This window comes from Hypanus sabinus, chromosome 3 (assembly GCF_030144855.1).
Source record: "Hypanus sabinus isolate sHypSab1 chromosome 3, sHypSab1.hap1, whole genome shotgun sequence".
NCBI classification, from domain to species: domain Eukaryota; kingdom Metazoa; phylum Chordata; class Chondrichthyes; order Myliobatiformes; family Dasyatidae; genus Hypanus; species Hypanus sabinus.
In genome coordinates this window covers 7,259,103-7,285,470 of record NC_082708.1, presented here as the reverse complement: position 1 = coordinate 7,285,470, position 26,368 = coordinate 7,259,103, and the positions used below count along the sequence as shown (strand labels likewise).

At 45.8% G+C, this 26,368-nt stretch overlaps 1 protein-coding gene across 3 annotated transcripts in view; it reads left to right on the top strand.

The window, feature by feature from the left end:
- The window catches only part of slco2b1 (solute carrier organic anion transporter family, member 2B1), a 93,343-nt gene extending 67,181 nt beyond the window's left edge, over positions 1-26,162 (top strand). For all 3 annotated transcript variants that reach the window (XM_059963634.1, XM_059963636.1, XM_059963633.1), the window contains exons 9-15: positions 7,327-7,491; positions 8,663-8,858; positions 11,063-11,210; positions 14,237-14,400; positions 16,821-16,885; positions 20,240-20,360; positions 22,573-26,162. In XM_059963634.1, the coding sequence (XP_059819617.1) occupies positions 7,327-7,491; positions 8,663-8,858; positions 11,063-11,210; positions 14,237-14,400; positions 16,821-16,885; positions 20,240-20,360; positions 22,573-22,774 (1,061 nt within the window). In that variant the 3' untranslated portion in view covers positions 22,775-26,162. The remainder of the gene's footprint in view (positions 1-7,326; positions 7,492-8,662; positions 8,859-11,062; positions 11,211-14,236; positions 14,401-16,820; positions 16,886-20,239; positions 20,361-22,572) is intronic.
- Positions 26,163-26,368: the final 206 nt, after the last annotated feature.

Genomic DNA, 26,368 nt, shown 5'->3' with positions numbered 1-26,368 from the left:
GAGTTGAGGAGCCAGTTAAGAGATGGGCACATTAAGAGCCTTTTTGATAAATACATGGATAGGAGTGGTTTAGAGTGAGATGGGCCAAGCTCAGGGAAATGCAACTAGCATCACAGGCACTGTACCCAGCAGGAGACTATTGGGCCAAAGGGCCTGTTTCTATGCTGTATTATTCTAGAGTGAGATAGCATAAAAACAGGCCCTTCGGCCCAACTTGTCGATGCTGACCATAGTGTCCATTAACTAGAGCCAGTTTCCCACATTTGGCCCATAATCTTCTAAGCCTTTCCTACCCGTTGCTGTTCATTAGGACATCTTTGGGTCTGCTGTTTCATAAATGACGATCTTCATAAATCTAAGTATTGACTTCAAGAGTTGGGCTGCTATGCTGAAGTTGTTTAAGACATTTGTTTGTCAGACCATATTTGGAGTATTCTGTGCAGTTCTGGTCACCTACCTACAGGAAAGTTGTTGCTTAGTTTGAGAGAGTACAGAGGAAATTTACGAGGATGTTGCTGGGACTTGACGACCTGCGAATTAGGGAAAGGTTGAATAGTTTTGGACTTTATTCCCTGGAGTGCAGGAGAATGAGGGGTGATTTGATACAAGATTGTGAGGGGTTTAAATAGGGTAAATGCAAATGGACCTTTGCCACGGAGGATGGGTGAAATTAGAACTAGGGGTCATGGGTTAAGTTAAGAGTGAAAGATGAAATGTTTAAGGGGAACCCGAGGGGAAACTTTTCACTCAGAGGGTGGTGAGAGTGTGAGATGAGCTGACGGTGCAAACGATAGATGCAGAAATTTAAGAGAAGTCTGGATAAGTACATGGATGGGAATGGTGTGGAGGGCTATGGTCCTGGTGAGAGTCAATAAGACTAGGCAGAATATCAGGTTGGCATGGAATAGATGGGCCAAAGGGCCTGTCTCTGTGCTAAAGTGTCCCATACTTCTATATAAACTAGACCAGATATCCTGCCAAGAAGTACGTTATGGAATGAGGTAGGTTTCCTGAGGCTGAAATCCTATGGGAACTTCTTGATTCTGAACAAAATCAGATAATGGTTTTGCATCACTCTGAGCCCTGAGGAGAGGTATTGTGAAACTACACTGGCTCATTGTTGGCACTTTGCTGAAAAGCCTTGCCAGACGTGTCAATTCTTGCTGAGAGAGATGGTTTAGTAACTTGGGCTCAGCAGATGTTTGCACAGGTTCATGCACCGATCCCTGAATCAAACCACACAAAGTGCTCGATCCTGGATCCCGGCGATCGGAATCAGATCTATTATCACCCAATTTTGTTGTTTTATAGCAGCAGTTCAGTGCCAAGGTACAGAAGCACGAAGAGAGAGTTCATGTTCAAGATTGTTTAATGTCATTTCCAGTGCACAAGTGAATAAATTAACTATTACTGCGGATCTGATACAGCACAAACAAAACCCGATAAGATAAAGAACACAATAATAATTAAAAAACACAACAAATATAAATAGATAAATTAGTTTGTATGCAGAGATTGATTGTCTGTCATAAAGTGACTTTAGACACAGGAGTGTCTGTACACAAGGTGACTCTGACAGGAAATGATAAAGTAGTGGTGGTTGGGGGTGTGGAGGGGTGGGTCAGTGGGCGGAGGTGTTGATCAGCCTCACTGCTCGGGGAAAGTGACTGTTTTTGAGTCTGTGTGTGGATGCTACGTAGCCATCTCCCTGATGGGAGTGAGACAAACGGTCCATGAGCAGGGTGGGCAGGATCCTTCATGATGTTACTGGCCCTTTTCTGTATGTATACGTTCCTGATGGTGGGTAGGCTGGAGCTGGTAATGTGTTGAAGAAGCAAAGACCATAAAAACATAAAATTACAAAAGTAAGCAAACAGTTTGAAAAAAGGAATAACATGCTAATGTTTGTGTTCATGGACCAGTCAGAAACCTGACGGCAGAGGGGCAGAAGCCATTCCTGAATGGTTAAATGTGTGTCTTCAGGCTCCTGAACATCCTGATGTTAGCAATGGGAAGAGAGGATGTCCCAGGTGGTAAAAGTTCTAAGTGGTGATGCCACCTTAGGGCACCAGTTCTCAAAGATGTTCTCGATGGTGGGGACCCGAGGGAGTTACAAAGTCAGGGAGGGGTGTAGGGGCTGGAAGGTTTAGAGAGACGGAGAGGGTGTAGGAGCCAGAGGGGGTTAGAGGGACAGGGAAGAGTTGTAGGGGCTGGAAGGGGTTTATAGAGATGGTGAGGGGTGGAGCGGGGGGTGTTTGCAGAGACAGGGAGAGGGGGGTATGGATGAGGGGGTTACAGAGACTGAGGGGTGAAGGGGAGGGAGGGGGATTACAAAGACAAAGAGGGGTGTAGGGAAGGAGGGGTTACAGAGACAGGGAGGGGTGTGGGGACTGGGGGGGTTACAGAGACAGGGAGGGGTGTGGGGACTGGAGGGGTTAACAGATGGAGGGTCTGGGGACTGGAGGGGTTAACAGAGAGAGAGGGATGCAGGAGATGGAGAGGTTACAGAGACGGTGGGGGGAGGATGTAAGAGATGGAGGGGTAACAGAGACAGGGAGGGTTGTAGGGTCTGGAGGGGTTACAGAGACAGAGGGATCTAGGGGTTGCAGTGGGTAACAGAAACCAGGCAGCATGTTGACAATATGGTGCATGTCTGCAGTCCAGCTGAGAGACTGGGAGTGAATCCTTGCTTTGATCCTTGTCGTTATCTTCATAAAATTAAGCTGCCACACATGGACCATTTGGTCTGGAATGAGGCAAACAAACAACCGCAGATGTTCATATCTTTCAGTAGCCAATGTGCAAAATATCCCTTCACATGAGAGCCACACACAAAATGCTGGTGGAACGCAGCAGGCCAGGCAGCATCTATAGGAAACATTATAGGAAGCTTTTGTACGTGTTGAGCATCTATAGGAAGAAGTACAGTCGATGTTTCAGGTCGAGACCCTTTGTCATTTCCTTGTGTTTGCCTTCACATGAGAGCACAGAAAGTGTGACATTTCTGAGCCCCTTTCATGAGCACATAGAAACGAGAAGCAGGGTCAAGTTTAAAGTTCAAACTTATTATCTAAGCAAGCACACACTCAGTGGCCACTTTATTAGAAGACCGTCTGGTGTAGCCCATCCACTTGAAGGTTCAACGTGTGCATTCAGAGATGCTCTTCTGCACACCACTGTTGTAACGTGTGGTTATTTGTCAACACTGTCACTTTCCCGTCAGCTTGACCAGTGTGGACCTCTCTATTCAGCTTTTGCTTGCAGATCTACCATTCACTGGATGTCTCTTTGTTTTTTGCGCCATTCTCTGTAAACTCTAGAGACTGTTGTGTGTGAAAATCCCAGGAGATCAGCAGTTCCTGAGACACTCAAACCACCCCATCTGGCACCAGCAATCATTCCACAGTCAAAGTCACTTAGATCACATTTCCTCCCCATTCTGATGTTTGGTCTGAACAACTGAACCTCTTGACCGTGTCTGCATGCTTTTATGCATGGAGTTGCTGCCACATGATGGGCTGATTAGATATTTGCAGTAACGAGCAGGTGTACCTAATAAAGTGGCCTCTAAGTGTGTGTCGCCGTGTACCATTCTGAGATTTTCTGGCAGGCATTTACAGAAATATAATAGAATCAATAGAAAACTCTACAGAAACAAAGACTGACAATCAACCAGTGTGGAAAATAAGACAAAATGAGCACAAAACATGTGTTACAAAGTTATTATAGGGAAAGGTTGAATAGGTTGGGAATGTATTCCCTGGAGCGTTGGAAGATGAGGGGAGATTTGATAGAAGTATACAAAACTACAAGATAGGGTAAATGCAAGTAGGCCTTTTCCACTGAGGTTGGGTGAGAAAAGAACTAAAGATCCTAAGTTAGCGGGACTCTAAGGCAGAACTTCTTCACTCAGAGGGTGGTGAGATTGTGGACCAAGCTGTCAGTGGAAATGGTGGATGCAGGTTTGATTTGAACATTAATGAGAAGTTTGGACAGGTAAAAGGATAGGAGGGGTATGGGGGGGCTATGGTCCAGGTGTGGGTCAATGGGACGTGGCAGAATAACAGTTCAGCATAGACTAGATGGGCTGAATGGCTTGCTTGTGCTTTGTAGCATTCTGTGACTAAAAACAAATGAGTCTGTAGGTTATGGGATCAGTCCAGAGTTGAGGTGAGTGAAGTTATCCACACTTTTTCAGGATGGTTGAAGAGTTATAACTTTTTGTGAGCCTGGTAGTGTAGGACCTAAAGCTGCTGTACCTTCTTCCCAATGGTTGTAGTGAGAAGAGAGCATGGTCTGGATGGTGAGCGTCTTGGATGATGGATACTGTGGATGTGCTCATTAGTGGAAGCCATCTGTCCTCAAACTTGCAGCACTCTCCAATAGGATCGTGGTTAATCTTCGCTTTCTGGCCTTTTCCTCATTAACTTGCTATGGATTGAAGACCTCTCACACCAGAAGCATAAATAAATCAGCTGCGATCGATGGACCAAATGGACTAATTTTGGTTCCTGACTGGTTGCATCATGGCCTGGTATGGAAGCACCAATGCCCAAGAATGGAAAGATCTGCAAAATGTAGCTGTTACAGCGCAGTCCATCACAGTCAAAGACCTCCCAACCATTAAGCACATCTACATGAAATCAGCATTCATCATTGAGGACCCTCACCACCCAGAACCACGCTCTCTTCTCACTGCTGCTACCGGGAAAGAGATACAAGAACCTCGGGTCCCACACACTACATTCAGGAACAATTGTGACCCTACGGCTATCAGGCTATTAAACCAGGGAGGATAACTTCCCTCCCCTCAACACTGGACCGATTCCACAACCTACAGACTCACTTTCAAGGATTCTACAACTCGTCTTCTCAGTGTTATTTATTTACTTGATTGCATAATTTGTCTTCTTTTGTACATTGCTTTTTGTGCCAGTCTTTGTGTATAGTTTTTCATAAACTCTATTGTATTCCTTTATTTTCCTGTAAATGCTGCAAGAGAATGAATCTCAAGGTAGAGTATGCTGGCAGATACGTACATTCATAATAAATTTACTTTGACCTTTGCGGGTGGTGGGGTGGAGATGCATCTCTACCAAAGGAGGTGTAAGGAGCTCCTTCCCTCCTTCTCTCCGCTAGCTTGCAGGTCACCCTTGGGCAAGGTGTAGCACCTGCTTCGACCTCTTCCTGACCAGGGTCACATGAAGCCGCGGGAGCAGGTGGTGGTTGGTTGTATGACCAGCCGGTGCAGATCACAAGTCCTGGTTATGTGACCACTGACACCAGGCAGACAGTCTCTGAAGAGCATTGATAATGGCTGGGGTCACCCGTCTTGTAAAGACACTGCCCAGAAGAAGGCAATGACAAACCACTTCTGTAGAAAAATCACAGTCAGGGAAAGACCACGATCGCCCATGTCGTACATAACGAACGAACTTTGACTTTGTCATTAGAGACAACTACCATAAGAGAAACATAAAAGAAACACTATTGATTCAAAATAATGCAAGAGGTGTAAAAACCTCTGTAGGGGCTAGCTGAAAACAAACCAGAACCACTGAGAGGCTGAGTATGGGAGTTGTCACTGTGTGACCGCTTCCACATACTGAGTTCCAAGGCAAAAGAACTATCTTAGATCCTTTATTACAAAACCAGAGAAGACCATCTTATAGTGATTTTAAAAAAAACTAACAAAACTAAATTAACGATGAAGGGAAGTAAGAGTAGTTCATGTTCAAATTAGCCTAAATAAGTGAAGACCGTAAATAAGCAGAACATCAGCTCCATCCTGAAGAAGGCCCAGCAGCGGATGTACTTCCTGCGGCTCTTGAGGAAATGTGGTCTGCCTCAGGAATTGCTGCTGCAGTTCTACACTACAGTCATTGTGGTTTGGAGCCGCCACCAAGCAGGATAGAACCAAACTACAGCGCAGAGTGAGGACTGCCGAGCGCATCATTGGAGCCTCCCTGCCCTCTATTGTGGACCTGTGCTCTTCCAGGTTGAAGAAGAGGGCGGGGAACATCATAAAGGACTCCTTCCATCCTGCGCACGGACTGTTTGAACTGCTTCCGTCTGGTAGGCGCTTCAGATCCCTCCAGACTAAGACTAATAGGCACTGGAGAAGTTTTTCCCCTACTGCGGTCACTTGGCTGAACAGTTAACTGCCGATTAACTGTCGGCTAACTATTACTTGGATTGTACTACTTGTATGTATAATCTATATTTTCATTTATATTTATCATTATTATTGTTATGAGCAGAGAGACAACATCTGCCGGAAGTAAATTCCTTGTATGTGTACAGGTACTTAGCGATTAAAGTCTGATTCTGATTCTGAAACAATATAAACAAAATTAAGCAATCAACAAGAAGTATAATTTCTGGCTCACCCTCTCTCACTGACTAACTACGACATGGTGAGAATGCTTAACTATACACATTTGTTTCTACCACGCCCCTATCCATGTTCAAAGTACACTTATTATCAAGGTATGTGTTCATCATACAACCTTGAGCTTCATCTCCTAGCAGACAGCCACAAGACAAAGAAACCCAAAACAAGCCATTAAAAAATGAGATGTTCAAACACCCGATGTGCAGAAGAGACAAAACTGAGTCAGTCATGCATACAATAACACAAGTAAGCGACATTCTGAACTGAAGTCCCCAGGGGCCCTTAGTTCAGCACTGAGCTGAGGAGACCATGTGGAGCAGTAAGCTGTACTGGTCCATCCTTTGCCTTGGGCCCTGACACCCTGATCTTCCCAGTCTGGGGCCTGGACCCCACCGCCTCGATTTGACCTGTACCTGACTTTCCCAATTCAACCCTGCGTCTAGGTCGTCATCCAGGTATTGGCCTCAATCGCTTCAATATGCTCTAGGGCCTGGACCCCACCGCCTTGATTCAGTCTGTACCCAACTTTTCAAATCCGGCCTGATGCTTAGATCATCCAGTTTTCCTCACTCTTGGCAACGCACCCACCGCCTTGCCTTGGTCCTGTCACATTGAATTGCCTTCAAGTCCAAAGGAAAATTACAGACTTCCTTGTGATAATTGTTTGCCAGCGAGCGATTCACACAGTATTGAGTTATGTTTAGACAAATTACCTACAATAAACATGCAACACAAAATACAATACAGACAGATGGAAACTAGATACATGGCACTTACAACCACAGTGTTAAATGCACAAATGGGGGTCATTGGGCCAAAGCTGGTTGAACTTACAACCTGATCAGCTGTGGTTTTGTTGATCGACAGTACAGACTTGAGGGGCCGAGTTGCCCCCTTTATATGTTGGTAACTTGTGTTCTTCCTCCTTGCAGGCTTCCCCCGTATCCTGGTGCGGACTCTGAAGAGCCAGGTTTACCTGATGGTGGTCTTGGCCCAGGTGTGCCTGTCGGCCCTGATGTCTGGCCTCAGCGTCTTCATCTCCAAGTTCCTGGAGCAGCAGTTCTCAGTGACGGCCTCGTTTGCAAACCTCTTGATTGGTGAGTGCCTTGGGGACTGGAACTAGTTTATCGTTCTCGTGTTCCAAGATACAGTCAAAAGCTTGTCTTGCATAACAGAACACAGACGTGAGGCCATCCACTGGCTGGGATCGACCATGGATGCTGGTTCCTAGCTGTACCGTCCGTTGATATGCAAACCAGGGCAGTACAACATGGAGAGCAACCTGCTGTCCACACAGTTGATTAATCCGAAGGAATGACAGAGACTGTTAGAGTTTGGCACCAGCATTATTGCAGGAGTTGCCAGTTAGTGTAGAACTCAGGACGTACAAACAAGCTGGATGAGCTCAGCAGGTTGGGCAGCATCTGTTGAAATGAGCAGTCAGCGTTTCGGGTAGAGACCCTTTGTCAGGACAAAGTCTTGATTTGACTACAGCATCTGCAGTGTACTTTGTGTTTAGTGTAGGACTGCCTTAGGGACTCTGGATTTTTCCCTTGCGGTTTACTCCTGAAGACTTTCCCACGAGTGGGTATAGCCGCAAGGCAGTGAGGTTTCAGATCAGAGTTTTTCTTCTCCTCGATGAGCTACCAACCATGGCTGACGAACCCCATCTGCTCGAAATCTCTAGTTTTAATTGGTTCATTATTGCCACATGTAATGAGTCACAGTGAAAAGCTTGTATTGCATACTGGAACAAAGAAACTGGTTGGTTGTTTGTTTGTTTATTTTGTCACATGTACCAAATGAAGAGCTTGTCCTGCACACTGATCAAATCATTACACAGAGCATTGAGCTAGAACAAGGTAAAACAATACCGGGACGGAGAATGAAGTGTAATGGTTACAGGGAAAGAGCAGTGCAGGTGGACAATAAGGTGCAAGATCATAACGAGGTAGATCGTTAGGACAAGAGTCCAGCTATCATATGAAAGAATTATTTAATAGCCTTCTAACAGCAGTGTAGAGGCTGTCAGACAATGAGTTGCAAAGTCCATAACGAGGTCAATTGAGAAATCATCTATATCTACAAGAGGTCTCTATATCGTACAAGAGGTCCATTCAGCAGTTTGGTAACAATGGGGCGGAAGCTGCCCTTGAGCCTGGGGGTATGTGCTTTTGGGCTTTGTATCTTTTGCCCGATGGAAGAGGGGAGAGGAGAGAATGTGCTCTGGATGAGTGCTTGACTGCTGTCGATCTGTTCTGTCTGAAGGAAGTGTTCATGTCCCTGGGGCTGTGCTGGGCATCCTGGTGGGAGGAATGATCATGAGAAGGTTCAGCATCACTCTCCGAGGCTCGGCTGTAATGTGCTGCCTGGCCATCTTCCTGTCCATCTGTGCTGCCACTCCGCTCCTCTTCCTCGGATGTGCCACGCAGAAGGTCGCGGGAGTGAATTACCCTCTGAATAGGTAAGGCAAAACTATGGTTCAATTTATTCTCAGAGAATGTATACAGTATATTCTTACTCTTCACACACATGTACCAAGGTCACTTTCAAGGACTCTACAACTCATACCCTCTTCTCGCTACTACTATCGTGCAGGAGGTACAGGAGCCTTAGGTCCCACACTACCAAGTTCAGAACCAGTTATTACCCTTCAACCATCAGGTTCCTGAACCACCGTAGATAATTGACTCTCTTCATCTCTGAACTGATTCCACAAGCTGAAGACTCACTTTCAAAGAGTGTACAGCTCATGCTCTCTTCTTGATATTACCATCAGGCAAGAAGTACAGCAGCCTTAGATCCCATAACACCAGGTTTGGGAACTGTTATAACCTCTCACCAATCAGGAACAAGATGGATGACTTCGCTCACCCCAACTCTGAACTGATTCCACAACCTCACCTTCACGTTCGCCGTATTAATTACTTTTAAATTTGCACAATTTGTCGTCTTTTTCACATTAGTTTGTCAGTCTTTGTTTACCTTTAGTTTTTTTTTCATAAATTCTGCTGTATTTCTTTATTTTCCTGTGAATATCTGCAAGAAAATGAATCTCAGGGTTGTGTAACAGATAAATACTTCGATAATAAATTTACTTTGGCTTTGACTTGTGCACTGAAGAAAACTTGTCTTGCATGTTGCAAGCACAAAACACTAGAGGAATTTGGCAAGTCAGGCAACATCCATGGTGGGGAATAAAGAGTTGATGTTTCAGGCTGAGATCCTTCATCGTGATGGTGACAAACGTACTTGGCCTGAAACTTCTAAAGCCCATCACCCCGATTGGGGCATAGCAGCTCGCCAGAGTTCTTTGTCCTGGCCCAAAGTCTGAGCAGCCCCATGGCTTCCTATGGCTTCCACTCTCACACACAACTTCATACGTCTTCTAGGTGGAAGTCCTTCCTCTCCCAGGGGGCAGGTCTTTTGAGTTTCTGTTGGTGTTTCTGCAGCTCTGGTTTTGACAGGAGGGGGTTGCTAGTCCAATGCCCAGCCCCCCTCCTTTCAGTCAGGCTTGGGGCCATCTGTAATGGAGATTTGGCCTGAAACACCAACTGTTTATTCCCTTCCATAGATGCTGCCTGTCTTGCTGAGTTCCTCCAGCGTTTTGTGAGTGTTGCTCTGGATTTCTTAGTGTCCACATGCTGAGAAAACAGGACCTTCGTTGTTCCTTGCCGTACCAAGCCGTGCGTATCTGGATAGGATGCATCGATAAGAACTTGTGAGGGTCAAAAGGAAAATGCTGTATTTCTTTAGCCTCCTGAGGAAGTCGAGTCTTGGCCGTGGCTTCCTCCGCAGCTGCTCTGTGGGAGCACCATCACCAGAAGAAATACAGCAGCTCACCCCCACCTTCTCAAAAGGGGCAATTGGCAGTGAGTCTTCCCAATGAGACACAGATCCCTAAAGGTATTGGGGCTTGGGATTCCCTAACGGTTAACTTTCAGTTAGAGCCAGCGGTGAGGAAGGCAAATGCAATGTTAGCGTTCATTTCAAGAGGACTAGAAAGTAATGCTGAGGCTTTAAAAGGCATTGGTCAGACTGCACAAAATGTGGTGAGCAGTTTCGGTCCCTTATCTAAGAAAGGATGTGCTTTCATTGGAGAAGGTCTAGAGAAGGGAATGAGCACAAGAATAAAGGAGTTAATATATGAGGAACTTTTGATGGCTCATGGAGTTTAGAAGAATGAGGATATGGGGATCTCATTGAAACCGATCGAATATTGAAAGGCCAAGATAAAGTGGATGTGGAGAGAATGTTTCCTATAGTTGGGGAGTCTGGGACCAGTGGGCACAGCCTCAATAAGGGGGCATCTATTTAGAACAGAGGTGAGGTGGAATTTCTTTAGCCAGAGGGTGGTGAATCTGTGGAATTCATTGCCACAGACAAGGCTGTGGAGGCTAAATCATTGGGTATATTTAAAGCTGAAGTTGATAGGTTCTTGATTAGTCAGGACATCAAAGGTTACAGGGAGAAGAAGTGGGATAATAAATCAGCCATGATGGAATGGTGGAGCAGATCCAATGGGCCAAATGGACTAATTCTGCTCTTACGTGTGATGGAGGTGATTAACACACTGAGTACACTAAGAGGCATAGTGACTTCACACTGTGTCATTTGGTGTTCAAGAGAGGGAAGTAATTATTATCCCCTTTGCTTTCTCATTTCCAGCACGTTGGACATTAGGATGGGCTGTAATCAGGGATGTTCTTGCCGGGATCAAGTCTACAACCCCGTCTGTGCGGACAGTGTCATTGAGTTCATCTCTCCGTGTCATGCTGGTTGTCGGAACGTTGTCCTGGACGCTGAAAGAGTTGTGGTAAGCATGGACTCGTGGGTCTGTATGGTGATGATCTGGTGCAGCGTAAGGTTTGGAAGGATGAGCCCACAGATAAGCCGGACACATCAAGTCTGCTGCAACGTATACAGAAATCGTGCGTTAGGGGGCATCTAGTGTAATGCTTAAAGTTCTGGTCACCCCACCATAGGAAGGATGTCGAGGCCTTGGAGAGGGTGCAGAAGAGGTTTACCAGGATGCTGCCTGGATTAGAGGGTGTGAGCGTTAAGGAGTGGTTGGACAAACTTGGGTTGATTTCTCTGGAATGGATGAGGCTGAGGGGAGATCTGTTAGAGAATGAGGGGCATGGACAGAGGAGACCGACAGAACTTTTCCTGGGCCAAGATATCTAATGCTAATGGACATGCAATTAAGGTGAGAGAGAGTAAGTTCAAATGAAGTGTGCAGGGTAAATATTTTTATACCACCAGAGCTGGTGGTCAAGGTAGCTACCACAGAAAGCTGCCTGAACTTGCAGAGATTGGAGGGATATGGATGTTAATTAGAGAAATGAGAGTGGATATAGGAGCACTAGAAAATGAGACAGGAGAAATAATAATGGGACACAAGGAGATGGCTGATGAACTAAATGAGCATCTTACATCAGTCTTCACTGTAGAAGACACTAGCAGTATGCCTGTTGTAGAGTGTGAAGGAAGCGAAGTGGGTACAGTTACTATTACAAGAGAGAAGGTGCTCAAAAACTGAAAGACCTAAAGGTACATAAGTCACCCAGACCGGATGAACTGCACCCTAGGGTTCTGAAAAAGATAGTGTTAGAGATTGTGGTGGCATTAGAAATGATCTTTCAGAAATCATTGGACTCTTGCCTGGTGCCAGAGGACTGGAAAATTGCAAATGTCACTCCACTCTGTAAGAAAGAAGGAAGGCAACAGAAAGGAAATTATAAACCAGATAGCCTGACCTCAGTGGGTGGGAGATGTTGAAATCAGTTGTCAAGGATGAGGTAATGGGGTACTTGGTAAAGCAGGACAAGGTAGGGCGAAGCCACCATAGTTTCCTTCAGGGAAAATCCTGCCTGACGAACCTGTTGGAATTCTTTGAGGAGATTACAAGTAGGATAGATAAAGTGGATGTTGTATATTTGGATTTTCAGAAGGCCTTTGATAAGGTGTCACACATGAGGCTGTTTACCAAGTCAAGAGCCCTTGGTATTATAGGAAAGTTACTAGCATGGTTAGAGCATTGGCTGATTGGTAGGAGGCAGTGATTAGGAATAGAAGGATCCCTTTCCTGGTTGGCTGCCAGTGACTAGTGGTGTTCCACAGGTTGTTGTGACCGCTTCTTTTTATGCTGTATATCAATGATTTGGATGGTGGAATAGATGGCTTTGTTGCCAAGTTTGCAGATAATATGAAGATTGGTGGAGGGGCAGGTAGTGTTGAGGAGACAGGTAGGATGCAGAAGGATTTAGACAGATTAGGAGAATGGACAAGGAAGTGGTAAATGAAATACAATGTTGGAAAATGCATGGTTATGCACTTTGGTAGTAGAAATAAATGTACAGACTAATTTTTAAATGGGGAGAAAATACAAAAGTCTGAGATGCAAAGGGACTTGGGAGTCCTTGCGCAAAACACCATCAAGGTTCATTTGCAGGTTGAGTCGGTGGTGAGGAAGGCAAATGCAGTGTTAGCTTTCATTTTAAGAGGTCTAGAATACAAGAGCAGGGATGTGATGCTGAGGCTTTATAAGGCACTGGTGAGGCCTCACCTTGAGTATTGTGAACAGTTTTGAGCTCCTCATCTAAGAAAAGATGCGCCGGCTTTGGAGAGGGTTCACAGAGATGATTCTGGGAATGAAAGGGTTGTCATACATAGAACGTTCAATGGCTCTGGGTCTGCATTTACTGGAATTTAGAAGGATGAGGGAAGATCTCACTGAAACAATTCAAATGTAGAAAGACCTAGACAGAGCAGAAGTGGAAAGGATGTGTAGGACAGGAAGACGCAGTGTCAGGATAGAGGGGCATTCATTTAAGACAGAGAAGCTGCAAAACTTATTTAGCTAGAGGGTGGTGAGTGTGTGGAATTTATTACCACAGGCAGCTGGGGAGGCCGGGTCATTGTGTGTATTTATGACAGAAGTTAATAGGTTCTTGATTGGGCACGGTATCAAAGGATATGGGGTGTGGCACCAAATGGCCTAATTTTTCTCTTATTATCTTATGGTCTTATTCACTATGGTAACAGGCCCTTCCAGCCCAAAGAGGCCACTCCCCCGGTTACACCCACGTGACCAATTAACCTACTAACCCTACAGGTCAGGCAGATTCTATGGAAATGAATGAACAGTCGACCTTTTGGCCAAGGGCTCTTAATCTGGACTGGAAAGGAAAGGGGAAGAAGCCAGAATAAAAAGGTTTAGGAAGGGGAAAGAGGTTGTTTCTCTTCTCCTCACTTGCTCATTACCTCCCCCTGGACCCCCTCCTTCCCTTTCTCCCATGGTCCACTCAGATTTCTTCTTCTCCAGCCCTTTATCTGCCCCACCTATCACCTTCCAGCTTCTTACCTTATTCCCCCCCCCCTCCCCGATCTGCCTGGCCTCACCTATCACCTTTCAGCTTCCACTCCTTCCCCTCCCCCCATCTTCTTATTCTGTCCTCTTTCCCCTTCCTTTCCAGTCCTGAAGAAGGGTCTCGACCTGAAATGTCAACAGTTTATTCATTTCTGTAGATGCTACTTGGCCTGCTGAGTTCCTTCAGCGTTTTGCTCTGGGTTTCCAGCATCTGCAGAATCACTTGTTTGTAATCAACTAACTGGTCTGTCTTTGGACTGTGGGAGAAAACTCGGATACTGGAGGAAACCTGCCCGGTCACTGGGAGAACGTACAAACACCTTACGGGTGGCAGCGGGAATTGAATCCGGGATGTTGGCACTGTATTGCAGTTACACTAACCGCCATGCCACCATACCGTCCGTCACTTCTGCGTTTCATGTTAAAGAGTCCAGAGAGAATTTAACCCTTTTTTCTCCCTCTCCCCTCAGAAGAATTACAGCAACTGTAGTTGTGCTCCTGACCCATCACGGGTGTCGCCGGGCACCTGTGGTACAGGCTGTTACCATCTTCTCCTGCCCTTCATGTTTTTCCTGACGCTGACCGGTTTCGTGGCCACGCTTTGCCAGACGCCGTCGTTCATGCTGGTGCTGAGGTAAGCCTACCTCCCTTCCCCATCTTCATCTTCACCAGTGTTCTGTGGGGTCCCAACCCAGAATCAGAATCAACTTTAATATCACCTGCACATGTCATGAAATTTGTTGCTTTGTGGGAACAGTACATTGCAATACATAATTTAAAAAACTATTAATTACTATAATAAGTATATATTTTTAATTAAATCAAGCAAGTAGTGCAAGAAGAAATTTTTAGAAAAAAATTGAGGTATCAATGTCTGTTCAGAAATCTGATGGCAGAGAGGAAGAAGCTGTTCCTGAATCACTGAGTGTGTGTCTTCAGACTCCTCTACCTCCTCCCTGGTGGTAGCAATGAGAAGAGGGCATGTCCTGGGTGATGGGGGTCCGTAATGGTGGATACTGTCTTTTTGAGGCATTGCCTTTTGAAGATGTCCTGGATGCAGGGGAGTCTGGTGCCCTTGAGGGAGCTGGCTGAGTTTACAATCTTCCTCAGCCTTTTCTGATCTTGTGCAGCTGCCCTTCACATCCCTTCACAGACGCTGCCTGACCTGCTGAGTTCCTCCAGCATTTTGTGTGCTGCTCCAGATTTCCGCCTGCAGCAGCATCTCTTGTGTCTCCATGTGCCTGCCTTGACCACTTCATTTAGCGGCTCATTCCATACGTTCATCACCAACTTTGTTAAAAAATGAGTTTGCCCCTCACGTTCCCATTAATTCTTTTCCATGTCACCCTGAACACACGCCCTCTCGTTCTTGATTTCCCGGCTCTGGGAGAGAGGAATGGCACTGCAGTGTAGCAGTTAACATAACACTGTTACCACACCAGCAACACAAGTTCAATCCCACCACTCTCTGTGAGGAGTTTGCACGTTCTACCCCTTATCGTGTGCGGTTCTTGTGGCTATTCCAGGTTCCTCCCACATTCCAAAGTAGGTAAAAAAAAAAAAAAAATTCCACACATCACCTCTCACCTTAAAGGCATCTCTCCTAGGCTGGTATAGGGGTGGGGAGGTGGGGGAGGGGTGCTACTGCACAGGATTGGACCAAGCTGCAGTGAGTTGTAAACTCTGTCAGCTCCATCATGGGTACCAACCTTCATAGTATCCAGGACATCTTCAAGGAGCGATGCCTCAAAAGGGCAGCATCCATCATTAAGGACACCCAACACCCAGGACATGCCCTCTTCTCATTGCTACCATCAGGGAGGAGGTACAGGAGCCTTGAAGACACACAATCAGTGATTCAGGAACAGCTTCTTCCCCTCCACCATCTGATTTCTGAACGGGCATCAAACCCATGAACAGAACCTCACTACTTTTTTGGACTACTTATTTAATTTAACTCTTTATATATATACTGTAATTCACATTTTTCTCTATTATGTAATGTATTCCACTGCTGTCACAAGGGCAACAAATTTCTCGCCGTATACTGGTGATATTAAACCTAATCCTGATTTTGATTCTGACTTCGATTCTGACTTGACATTTCAACTCTGGGAAAATGTTTTTGATTGTCTACCATATCTCTATTCCCTCCCCACCCCCCCCCAAAACTTCATAAACTTCTATCAGATCTCCCCTCAGCATCCAACACTCCAAAGTAAAGAGCCCAATGCTGTAGAACCTTTCCTTGTTATCCAGTGAGTGAGCCTGCATAGTACAGAAACTGCATTATGGCAGACAGGAAGGATCTACAACGGACAGTCAAAACTGCCCAATGCATCACCGGCACCAGCCTATCCGCCATCATGGACACATATACAGTGAGGTGCTGGAAAAGGGCCAGTAACATCATGAAGGATCCCACCCACCTTGCTCTTGGACTGTTTGTCCCACTCACATCAGGGAGGAGGCTACGTAGCATCCACACCAGGACCACCAGACTCAAAAACAGTTACTTTCCCCAAGCAGTGAGGCTGATCAACACCTCCACCCACTAACCCACCCCTCCACATCCCCAACCACCACTACTTTATCATTTCCCGTCAGTCACCTTGTGCGCAGACACTCCTGTGCCTAGTGTCACATACAATTGATCAGTGTGTACAAGCTATCTTATGCACTTATATTTATTGTGTTCTTTATCTTATTGCATAGTAGTTTTTGTGCTGCACTGGATCCGGGGTAACAATGATCTTGTCCTCCTTTATGCTTGTGTTCTGGAAATGACGGAGCCGGCTGGTGGTGGTATGGCATTAGCACCGAGTGGTCCCGGGTTCAAATCCAGCCGGCTCCTTGCGCGATTTCCATCGATGCTGGGCTGAGTCAAGAGTGTGACTTGGCCTCGTGAAAAATAAATGCAAAAATGCTAAAGAACTGGCAAGGTTGTCATCCGATGTGTCTTGAAGTCTGGAAATAACACTAAACAATCTATTTTAAGAAACCCACATTTCATGATCTACTCACTTACATTCCATTGTTGTCTTTGATCTGCAGGTCAGTGAAGCCTGAAGATAAATCCTTTGCGATAGGAATTCAGTTCATGTTATTCCGAGTTCTAGGTATGTACAAGGTGGCATTGGGCTGACACACAGAGTGGCTGTGTGTGATCCCAGTGAGGCACCGACTGACCTACACGGGAGAATCAAATGTGGGGAAATGAATACTCACAAACAGTCCATTCCACTGACATTCTGCCTGGTATCCAAGAGTTTTACTGGCAACTTTCATATCCGTTCTTTAAACCGTCTGGGGCTTATCAGCCCAGCTTGGCAGCTCATCCAGGAGAAGGAATTCTCTGACCTCAAAACTCCACTGCCTTGCGGCTATACCCAATTGCGGGCAAGGCTTTGGGAGTAAACCCCGAGGGGAAAAATCTGGCGCTGGAAACCGTTAGGTAGTCCTACATTGAGTTCAACACTGACTAGCAATTCCTGTGCCACCGCCGGTGCCAAACTATATGGGTCTCCGCCGCTCCTGTGGATTCATCGCCTGTGTGGAGAAGCACAGCTTGCTCTCACGGCCCTGGCTTGCGTATCGAATGTAGACAGCTAGGTTGCAACATCCACGGTTGAGCTCAGCAAACGGAGGGCCTCCGAATGTCCTGTGTTTATCATTTCATTTCACATTGAGGTAGTACGAGGGAAAACGATTACAGAATTCACAACAGAGGGTTCCAGTTACAGAGAAAGTGCAGTGCAGGTAGACAATAAGGTGCAAGACCACAATGAGGTAGACTGTGAGGTCAAGAGTCCATCTTATCATACTAGGGGACTATTCAGATTGATTACGAGAATGTGGAAAGTGTGCATGTGGCTTATATGTAACATTAAATTGAGAACAGTGGGCTTGAAGCTGTCCTTGAGCCTGGTGTATGAACTTTCAGACTATTGTATCTTCTGCCTGATGGGAAGGGAGGGAACTGAAAATGTCCGGGCATTCCGGAGTGGTCTTTGATCATATTGGCTGCTTTACTGAGACAGTGAGCAGTTTAGTCAGAGTCTGTGAGGGGAGGCTGGTTTCTGTGATGTGCTGAGTTGTGTCCACAACTCTGCTCTTTCTTGTAGTCTTGGGCAGAGCATTTCCCCTACCAAGCCACGATTCATCCAGATAGGAAGTTTTCTGTGGTGCATCAATAAGATTTGGTGAGGATCGACAGAGACGTGCTGAATTTCTTCAGCCTCAGGAGAAGGTAGAGACAGTGGCGAGCTTTTTTGGCCGAGGTCTCTGTGTTTGGACCAAGACAGGTCCCTCCTAGGAACTTGGAGCTCTCAACACTCTTGATTTTAACTCCAACAAGGCGGGCTGCTCTTATGGGTCGAGGCAAGGAGAGAGAAAGTAAGACCATATTAGATGGAATGATGAGCGTGTGGAGAGGAGAATGAAGGTGGAGAGTGCAAGCAAGAGCATGCCATAAGACTATAAATCATGGGAGCACAATTAGGGCATTCTGCGGATTGAGTCTGCTCCGCCATTCCATCATGGCTGATTTATTATCCTTCTCAACCCCATTCTCCTGCCTTCTGCCCATAACCTTCGACACCCTGACTGATCAAGAACCTTTCAACCTGCACTTCAAATATACCCAATGACTTGACCTCCACAGCCATTTCTGGCAATGGATTACACAGATTCACCACCCACTGGCTGAAAAATAATTCCTCCTTCGATCCATTCTAAGAGGCATCTTTGTATTCTGAGGCTGTGCCCACAGGCCCTGAACTCTCCCACTGTTGGAGACATCCTCTCCACATCCACTGTGTCTCTGCCTTTCAATGGGATCCCCCTCATTGTTCTAAATCCCAGTGAGTACAGGTCCAGAGCCAGCTAACATTCCACATATGTCAACGCTTTAATTCTGAGAATCATTCTTATGAATCTCCTCCGAACCTCCTCCAATGCAATACATTCTTCCTTAGATGAGGGGTCCGAAACTGCTCACAATACTCCCAAGTGCGGTCTGACCAATACCTCATCAAGCCTCACCATTAAATCCTTGCTATTATATTCTAGATCTCTTGAAATTGTGGACACCACCCACCCAACAAATTTCCTTTTCCAAAAGCTCTCATCTGCAAACTGCTATCAGGCTATTAAAACAAGAACTTCACACCAACTTAAAAGTTTCTTCCCCTCAGAGATTCTTGTTAGCCCTCAGTCACCCCCTCTATCTATTACCCTCTGTCAGTGCACTGCACTGTAAACCCTTTCTATAATGCTGTTTCCGTGGTAAATTTATGTTGGGATTTATGTATTTATGCACATTTTGTTCCTTATCTATAGTTTAACCTCTGACTTTATTTTATACATCTTTATTCTTGTTGAATTTTTTTTTTGTTATATGCCATATCCTGACCAACACAGCACAGCAAATCCCAAGTACATGTAAATCCACAGTAAATGTGAATAAAAGTGATCCTTGATGATATGGATCGGAATCAGACTTAGGTTTATTAACAATACCGTATATACTGTACATTGTGATATTTGTTCTACAGTAATAGCAACACTTAACAAAATTATCCACTACAATAAGAAACACAAAAATGGAGCAAAGTAGTGAGGTAGAGTTCATGGGTTCATTGTCCATTCAGAAACCTGACAGTGGAGGGGGAAGAAGCTGTTCCTGATGAACTAGTGAGTGTGGGTCTTCAGCTCCTGTATCTCCTCCGTGATGGTACCAATGAGAAGTGGGCACGTCCTGGGTGATGAGTGTCGTTAATGATGGATGCTGCTTTTCTGAGGCATCGCCTTTTGAAGATTGCCTCGATGTAAGAGCGACACACCGAACATTGTGGCTGGTGCAGCCTCGCAATCTCCCTACAGCACTTGACACTGTGAATGACTCTACCTCTCCCACCTGCTCTACACAATCTTCAGTGACTCCCTAACTCACATTCTCAATATTATTGATTTTATATTTACAGAGTTTGTGTTTTGATTGTCTAGTTTGTCATCGATCCTATTGTAATTCTTTGTTCTACTCTGAATGCCCGCTAGGTAACGACTCTCGGGATTATATATGGTGCATGTATGTGCTTTGATAGTAAATTTACTTTGAAACCAGGAGTTTGTTTGTTTGGGTCACTGTGGCTAGCCACAGCTGATGGGTCACCACACTGACCACAATTCTGCAGAGGAAGTTGTGCGCCTTCCTTCCTAAAGCACTGAAGAGCATACCTATTGAAAATGTCCGGTGTGGAGAGAGTGCTGCGTGAGTGAAGTCACACCATAGAAATACTCTCATCTCCTCCACTCAGACCATCAACGAACCATCCTGCATTATGCTGGAGAGCGTCCGTGGGCTGTGGGAGGGGATTCAGTGGGTGGGGGGAGAGTTGTGGGAAATGCCTTTGGTGTTCTGTAGTTTTGCTCTTTACAAACTCGCTCCCTCAATTACCAATGTTCTCTTGCAGCCTGGTTGCCTGGGCCGATCCTCTATGGAAGCACGATCGATAGCACGTGTATCCGATGGGAGAGAAAATGCAAGACCAAGGCAGCGTGTCGATACTACAACCTTGATCTCTTCCGAACTCGGTACAGATGCGTCGCCTTATTAACTCCTTGTTGAATGGCTTGGGGATTCCCGGGAGACACACACTCCAGTCCCTTAGCGCAGAGTCACAGAAGCTAGCAAGTGCTACGGTTCCTAATAAAGTGTCCACTGAGTGTATGTTCATGGTTTTCTGCTGATGTAGCCCAACTACTTCAATGAGGCAGTGGAGGCTACCTCAGTAAATATATTTAAGACATGGTTGGATAGATTTTTGCATGGTAGGGGAATTAAGGGTTATGGGGGAAAGTGGAGATTAGTCCATGGTCAGATCAGCCTGGATCTTACTGAATGGCGGAGCAGGATCGACGGGTCAGATGGTCTACTCCGGCTCTTATTTCTTATGTTCTTACTTCAAGGTTTGACATTTTGTGCATTCAGTGATGCTCTTCTGCAACCACTGTTGTAATGGGTGGTTATTTGAGTTACTGTCAGCCTGAACCAGTCTGGCCATTCTCCTCTGACCTCTCTCATCAACAAGTGGTTTTCACCCACAGACCTGCCACTGACTGAATGTTTTTTGATTTTTTTTTCATACCATTCTCTGTAAACTCTAGAGACTGTTGTGTGTGAAAATCCCAGGAGACCAGCAGTTCCTGAGACACTCAAACCACCCCATCTGGCACCAGCAATCATTCCTCGGTCAAATTCACTTAGGTCACATTTCTTCCCCATTCTGATGTTGGTCTGAACAACAGCTGGACCTCTTGACCGTGTCTGCATGCTTTTATGCATTGAGTTGCTGCCATATGATTGGCTGATTAGATATCTGCATTAATGAGCAGGTGTACCTAATAAAGGAGACACACAAAGCCACTAAATGGACTCAGTGGATCAGTCAGCATCCGTGGGGGGTGGGGGGGTGGAATCGGCAGTCACTGTTTCAGGTGGAGACCCTTAGTCTGTGCTAACGAATCTGGAATCTTCAGATGAAGGATTACAGTAGCGTAACTGTCAGTGTAATCGCTTTATGGTGCCAGTGATCACTGACTGGGGTTCGATTCCCACCACCGTCTGTAAGAAGCTTGTACGTTCTCCATGTGAGCACGTGGGTTTCCTCCGGGTGCTCCGGTTTCCTCCCATAGTCCATAGGTGTCCGGGTTAGTTGTGGGCGTGCTACATTGGCTCCAGAAGCATGGCAGCACTTGTGGGCTGCCCCCAGCATTATCTGTCCCCGGTGATTTGATTTGACACAAACAACATTTCACTGTATGTTTTGATGTACATGTGACAAATCTAGTCTTGAAAAGACTTGAAGCATTGACTGTCCATTTCCCTCCCGCGATGCTGACCGAGCCGCTGAGTTTCTCCTGTGCCTTTTTGGAATTGCTTTGGTTTCCTATTGTCACATGCACCACGAGATGGTGAGAAGTTCCTCTTGCACACTGGTTAGACATGGCATCGAGGTAGAGCAATAACTGTCGGTTGCCCTTCGTTACTGATGATGACGTAACCTGTGAGGGAGGAGTTTTGTCATGAAAAAGCTGTCGCGCTGGGCCAGTTCCTCTCACTCAGCCTCAAAAATCTTGGTCCAATGGTACGAAAAGTCATCATGACTGGAGACTTCCTCAGCTGCAGGAGATGACCATGGATCATCTGTGCCTTGTCATGCCCTTCACTCTCCATGAAACATGACAGCACCACCTTCTTGGCTGTTGGATCTTGAAGTAGATCCACCCAGTCTGTCAGAACAGGCTTCACTTGCTGGGGTAGGCACATCCCTATCTCACTGGGACTAGAGCTTCCTGGCTACCCTCACCTGGTTTAGCCCCCTGTCGAAGCACTGTACCGGGGTGTGGCCACTGTCGCACGCAAACAGTCACTTAGAGCCACAGGTGGCAGGTGGGGACTAAAGGTGGGCGAGCTGCCCCTGGGCGGAGCACGACAAGCCCGCCACCTGAGGTGCTGCCCCTCCCCACACGCCCCAAAACAATAATAATGCAGGATAATGTGTAGCAGCCACTGAAAAAGTGCTGTGCAGGTAAGTGATAAAAACGCAAGATCATAAAAAGGCCAGGAGTCCATGTGATTGTACAAGCATTCCTCCAGCACTTTGTGTGTGCGTTGCTAAAAGATTCCAGTGTCTGCAGAATCTCTTGTGTTTTTGATGAGGTCATTCTGCGTTACAAGTGTGGTGAAGTGAGCTGTGACATTCTGCTGAAAGTAACATTGCCCCTGCTCTGTTTGGTCACCCAGGTACATCGGGCTGCAGATGGTGTTCCAGAGTGCTGGCTTACTGTTCTTCCTAATGGCCTACTACTTCCTCCAGAGGCACTTCCTGAGACAGGAGAAGCAGGAGAAGCCATTGACTGAAATTCATCCTCACCCGAAGGAGGTGGAGGAGAGAGAGCTTCTGATGGATCAAGGCTCAAACACCGTCTCCCAGCCGAAGGTGTGAGAGGGCATCCAGGGGCAGCTGGTCATATAATCTGTATTTAATCTCCAGTGCCAGCACCAAGAGGCTCTCAGTTTCAGTCAATCCCAGACAGCCCCTGCTGTGTAATAGTCTGTGATGTGGTATTTGTTCCAACGTTCCATCTTGGGAGAGAACTTTATGAGGATGATCTCTGAGAAGACGGAGGGGAACCACCTCTTGTTCATGTGCCCGATGCTGAGTAGGGGTTTCTATCCCTGCGCAGTTCCCCGACAGTTCCTAGGTGCGTCAGGAAAGTATCCTGGCTCAAAAAAATGAATTCAGGGTTTGACACAAGCCTAGACCCTGGTTAGTGAAAGAAAATGCCATAAACAACTCCAACCAGTGGTTAGTGATACCGTTAAGGTACAGACTTATTTCAAAGCAGCCAGGGAAAAGCGCTGTTTTGAGTTAACAGCCAACACAGCGCAAGGATGTGCTGGGGGCAGCCCGCAAGTGTCACCACACATTCCAACACCAACATGGCAAACCCACAATGCTTGCAGTTAGCACAATATTATTACAGCTCGGGGTGTCGGAGTTCAGAGATCAATTCTGCCGCCATCTGTGAGGAGTTTGTACGTTCCTCCCCATGAACTGTGTGGGTTCCGGTTTTCTCCCACAGTCCAAAGACGACGTATCAGTGAGTGCATCAATTGATCATTGGAAATCGTTCTGCGATTAGACTAGAGTTAAATAGGTGTGTTGCCATGCTTTGCAGCTCATCGGGCCAGAAGGGGCCTTTTTCTTCCGCGCTGCAACTCTAAATAAAAATAAACGAATTAAGAAAAACAATACAAAATACAACAAGTAACAAAGCAGGAAAAGAAGCCCGTTTCCTCCCTCCTACACACACGGACAGTCCACCAACTCCAGGACAGGCCTCTATCCTCCAGTCTCCAGGCGTTGGCCATTGTGTTTTAATTTCCACTCTTCTGATCAACCTTCGGTCTTCGGTATTGACCCCAGGACCAGCTGACGACGGGACCCTGAACTCGCCTGAGCGATGGGCTCGCCGACTCATCAGCCCTCATTCTTCCTGCTCGCAATAGACATCTGATCCCAGGACCCACTGACCTGAAAGAGCCCAACTTCTCCAGATGTCCATTGTCTGTTCACATTGCTGGCCTTCAGCACGGAGCAGAGACTCAGACTCCAGGTGTTCTTCGTCCCACAACCACGTCACAAGATTTCAACTGTGGAATGGAGGCCAGATGTCCTTAATCAACCGTCCACATCACTGGACTTCGAACACAGAGCAGAAGCCTGACCTCTAACTCTTCCACATCCTTGTGTCTAAAACCTAATCTTACCCCTAACTCTCCTCTCTGTCCCCAAAAATATCCATAAAAACTTAAAGACTGAACCACAATCTTGATGGAGACCAAAGTTTGGTGCCATCTTGACCAAAACCCTCAAACCTCAAATCCCTCTAAAAGCTCAAAAGGGATTGCTTCTGAAGTGGTGGTGATATAATATTCCCACTCAGAGCCTTAGTACCCGTGAAGGTATTTGTGACTGGGCAGTGGGGAGAGTGTGCTCTCCCATGGTCCTATGGTTGTCACTGGACGCTTTCCAGAATTATTCAAGTATACACTGTCCTCATTGAAGTTATTGCCATCATGTCTTCCTGCCCATGGTTTATCCATATGCATGGATGTTTGGATTTAGATTTATTTATCACATATGCATTGAAACATACAGTCAAATACATCATCTGCGTTAGTAACCAACATTAAAGAGAGAAAGAATGGAGAGGTAGTCTTCATGAGTTTATGGACCATTGAGAAGTCTAATGGAAAAGGTAAAGAAGCTCTTCCAAAATCAGTGAGTGTGAATCTTCAGGCTCCTTTACCTCCTCCTTGATGGTAGTAAAGAAAGAAGATGTTCCAGATAGTGAAGCATTGCCTCTTGAAGATGTCCCCGATGATGGGGAGGGGTGTGCGTGATGGAGCTGACCGAGTCTACAACCCTCTGCAGCCCCTTTTGATCCCACACATTCAAGCCTCTGTGCCAGACAGTGATGCAACCAGTCTCCACAGAACATCCACAGAAATTTTCAAGTCTCTAGTGACATACCAAGTCTCAAACTCCTAATGAAGTAGAGCCGCTGGTATGCCTTCTTCATATCAATATTTTGGGCCCAGGATAGATTTTCAGAGATATTGACAAAAATTGGTGAGAATTGACGAGGACATGCCAGAATAGATCTTCAGAGATGAGCTTGGATCTGCTCATTCTTTCCATTGCTGACCCCTCAATGACGACCTATGTGTGTACCCTCAACCTCCACTTCCTGAAGTCCACCATCGGTTCCTTGGTCTCACTGACAAGGTTGTTGTCATGACTCCACTGGACCAGCTGATCTTGCTCATTCCTGTATTCCTGTCTATTGAGCCAGCTTATCGCCTGATTTCACTTTGCCGCTGCATTTTATGGGCTGAAGATGTGAACGGCACTGTAGAAATGCAGTTGCTCATGCCCTGTCTGCGTGTACACATCCACTGAGCTATCAGGCGATGTCTTCAACAGTATTATGTAGAACATTTGGCAGCAGACACAAAATGCTGAAGGAACTCAGCAGCTCTGACAACGTCTATGGAAATGAATAAAGAGTCAACAAATTGTGTAAATACAAAAAAAAAGACTAAATAATAAATAAACAATACTGAGAGCATGAGTAGTAGAGAGTCCTTGAAAATGAGTCTGTAGGTTGTCGAATCAATTTGGAGTTGAGATGAGTGAAGTTCAGGAGCCAGATGTTTGCTGGTGGCGTGGGTCCGAAGGATTCTGTACCTCCTCCCCGTTGGCAGCTGCAAGTAGACAGCATGGCCTGGATGGCGATATATATGTACTCTGATAATAAATTTACCTTGAACTTTGATAAATACCCAACTACACAGAAGGGATGTAGAAATGGAGGATGTTACTGAGTGAGCTAGGGAGGGATGAGAAGGAGAGTCTGGACCCTGCTGTCACAGATCACAGTTCTGAACACCACACACCTGCTACTGAGCTTCAACAGATCTTTGCTCCGCATGTTATATTTTTCTGCTGCAAACCCCAATCTTGGAATGCTGCCTTGGAATTTAAGACTCATTTTCCTTTGTATATAGCACAGTGAACTTTAGACCATGTTGATCACGGCAAAGCATTAATCCCTCTTTTAAACTTTCATGAACTGTATTGCCAGCAGATGTATTTTATTACATGTATTGTTCAACTGTGATGAATTATGAAAACTGTGAGAAAGACATTTTCAATCCTGACATTTATCATTTGAAAGGGGGTTCAAAATGTGAACAAGTTCAAGATTGTTTACTGTCATTTCTAGTACACAAGTGTCAAGGAAAATAAAGTCGTTAGTACTCCAGATCTGATGTAGCACAAAAAATGCACAATAATAATAATCAACAGGATTCAGCAGTCCCATGCGCATATAAAATTCTGATAAGAAGTACACACCACAGAAGTTAAATGAAATCACAACCTAGTCCAATGACGGAATTATCGCTGCAGAAGAAAAAGTTAATCAATGGAAGACATCCCCACGATCTGAGCAGGCTAGACGTTGACAGG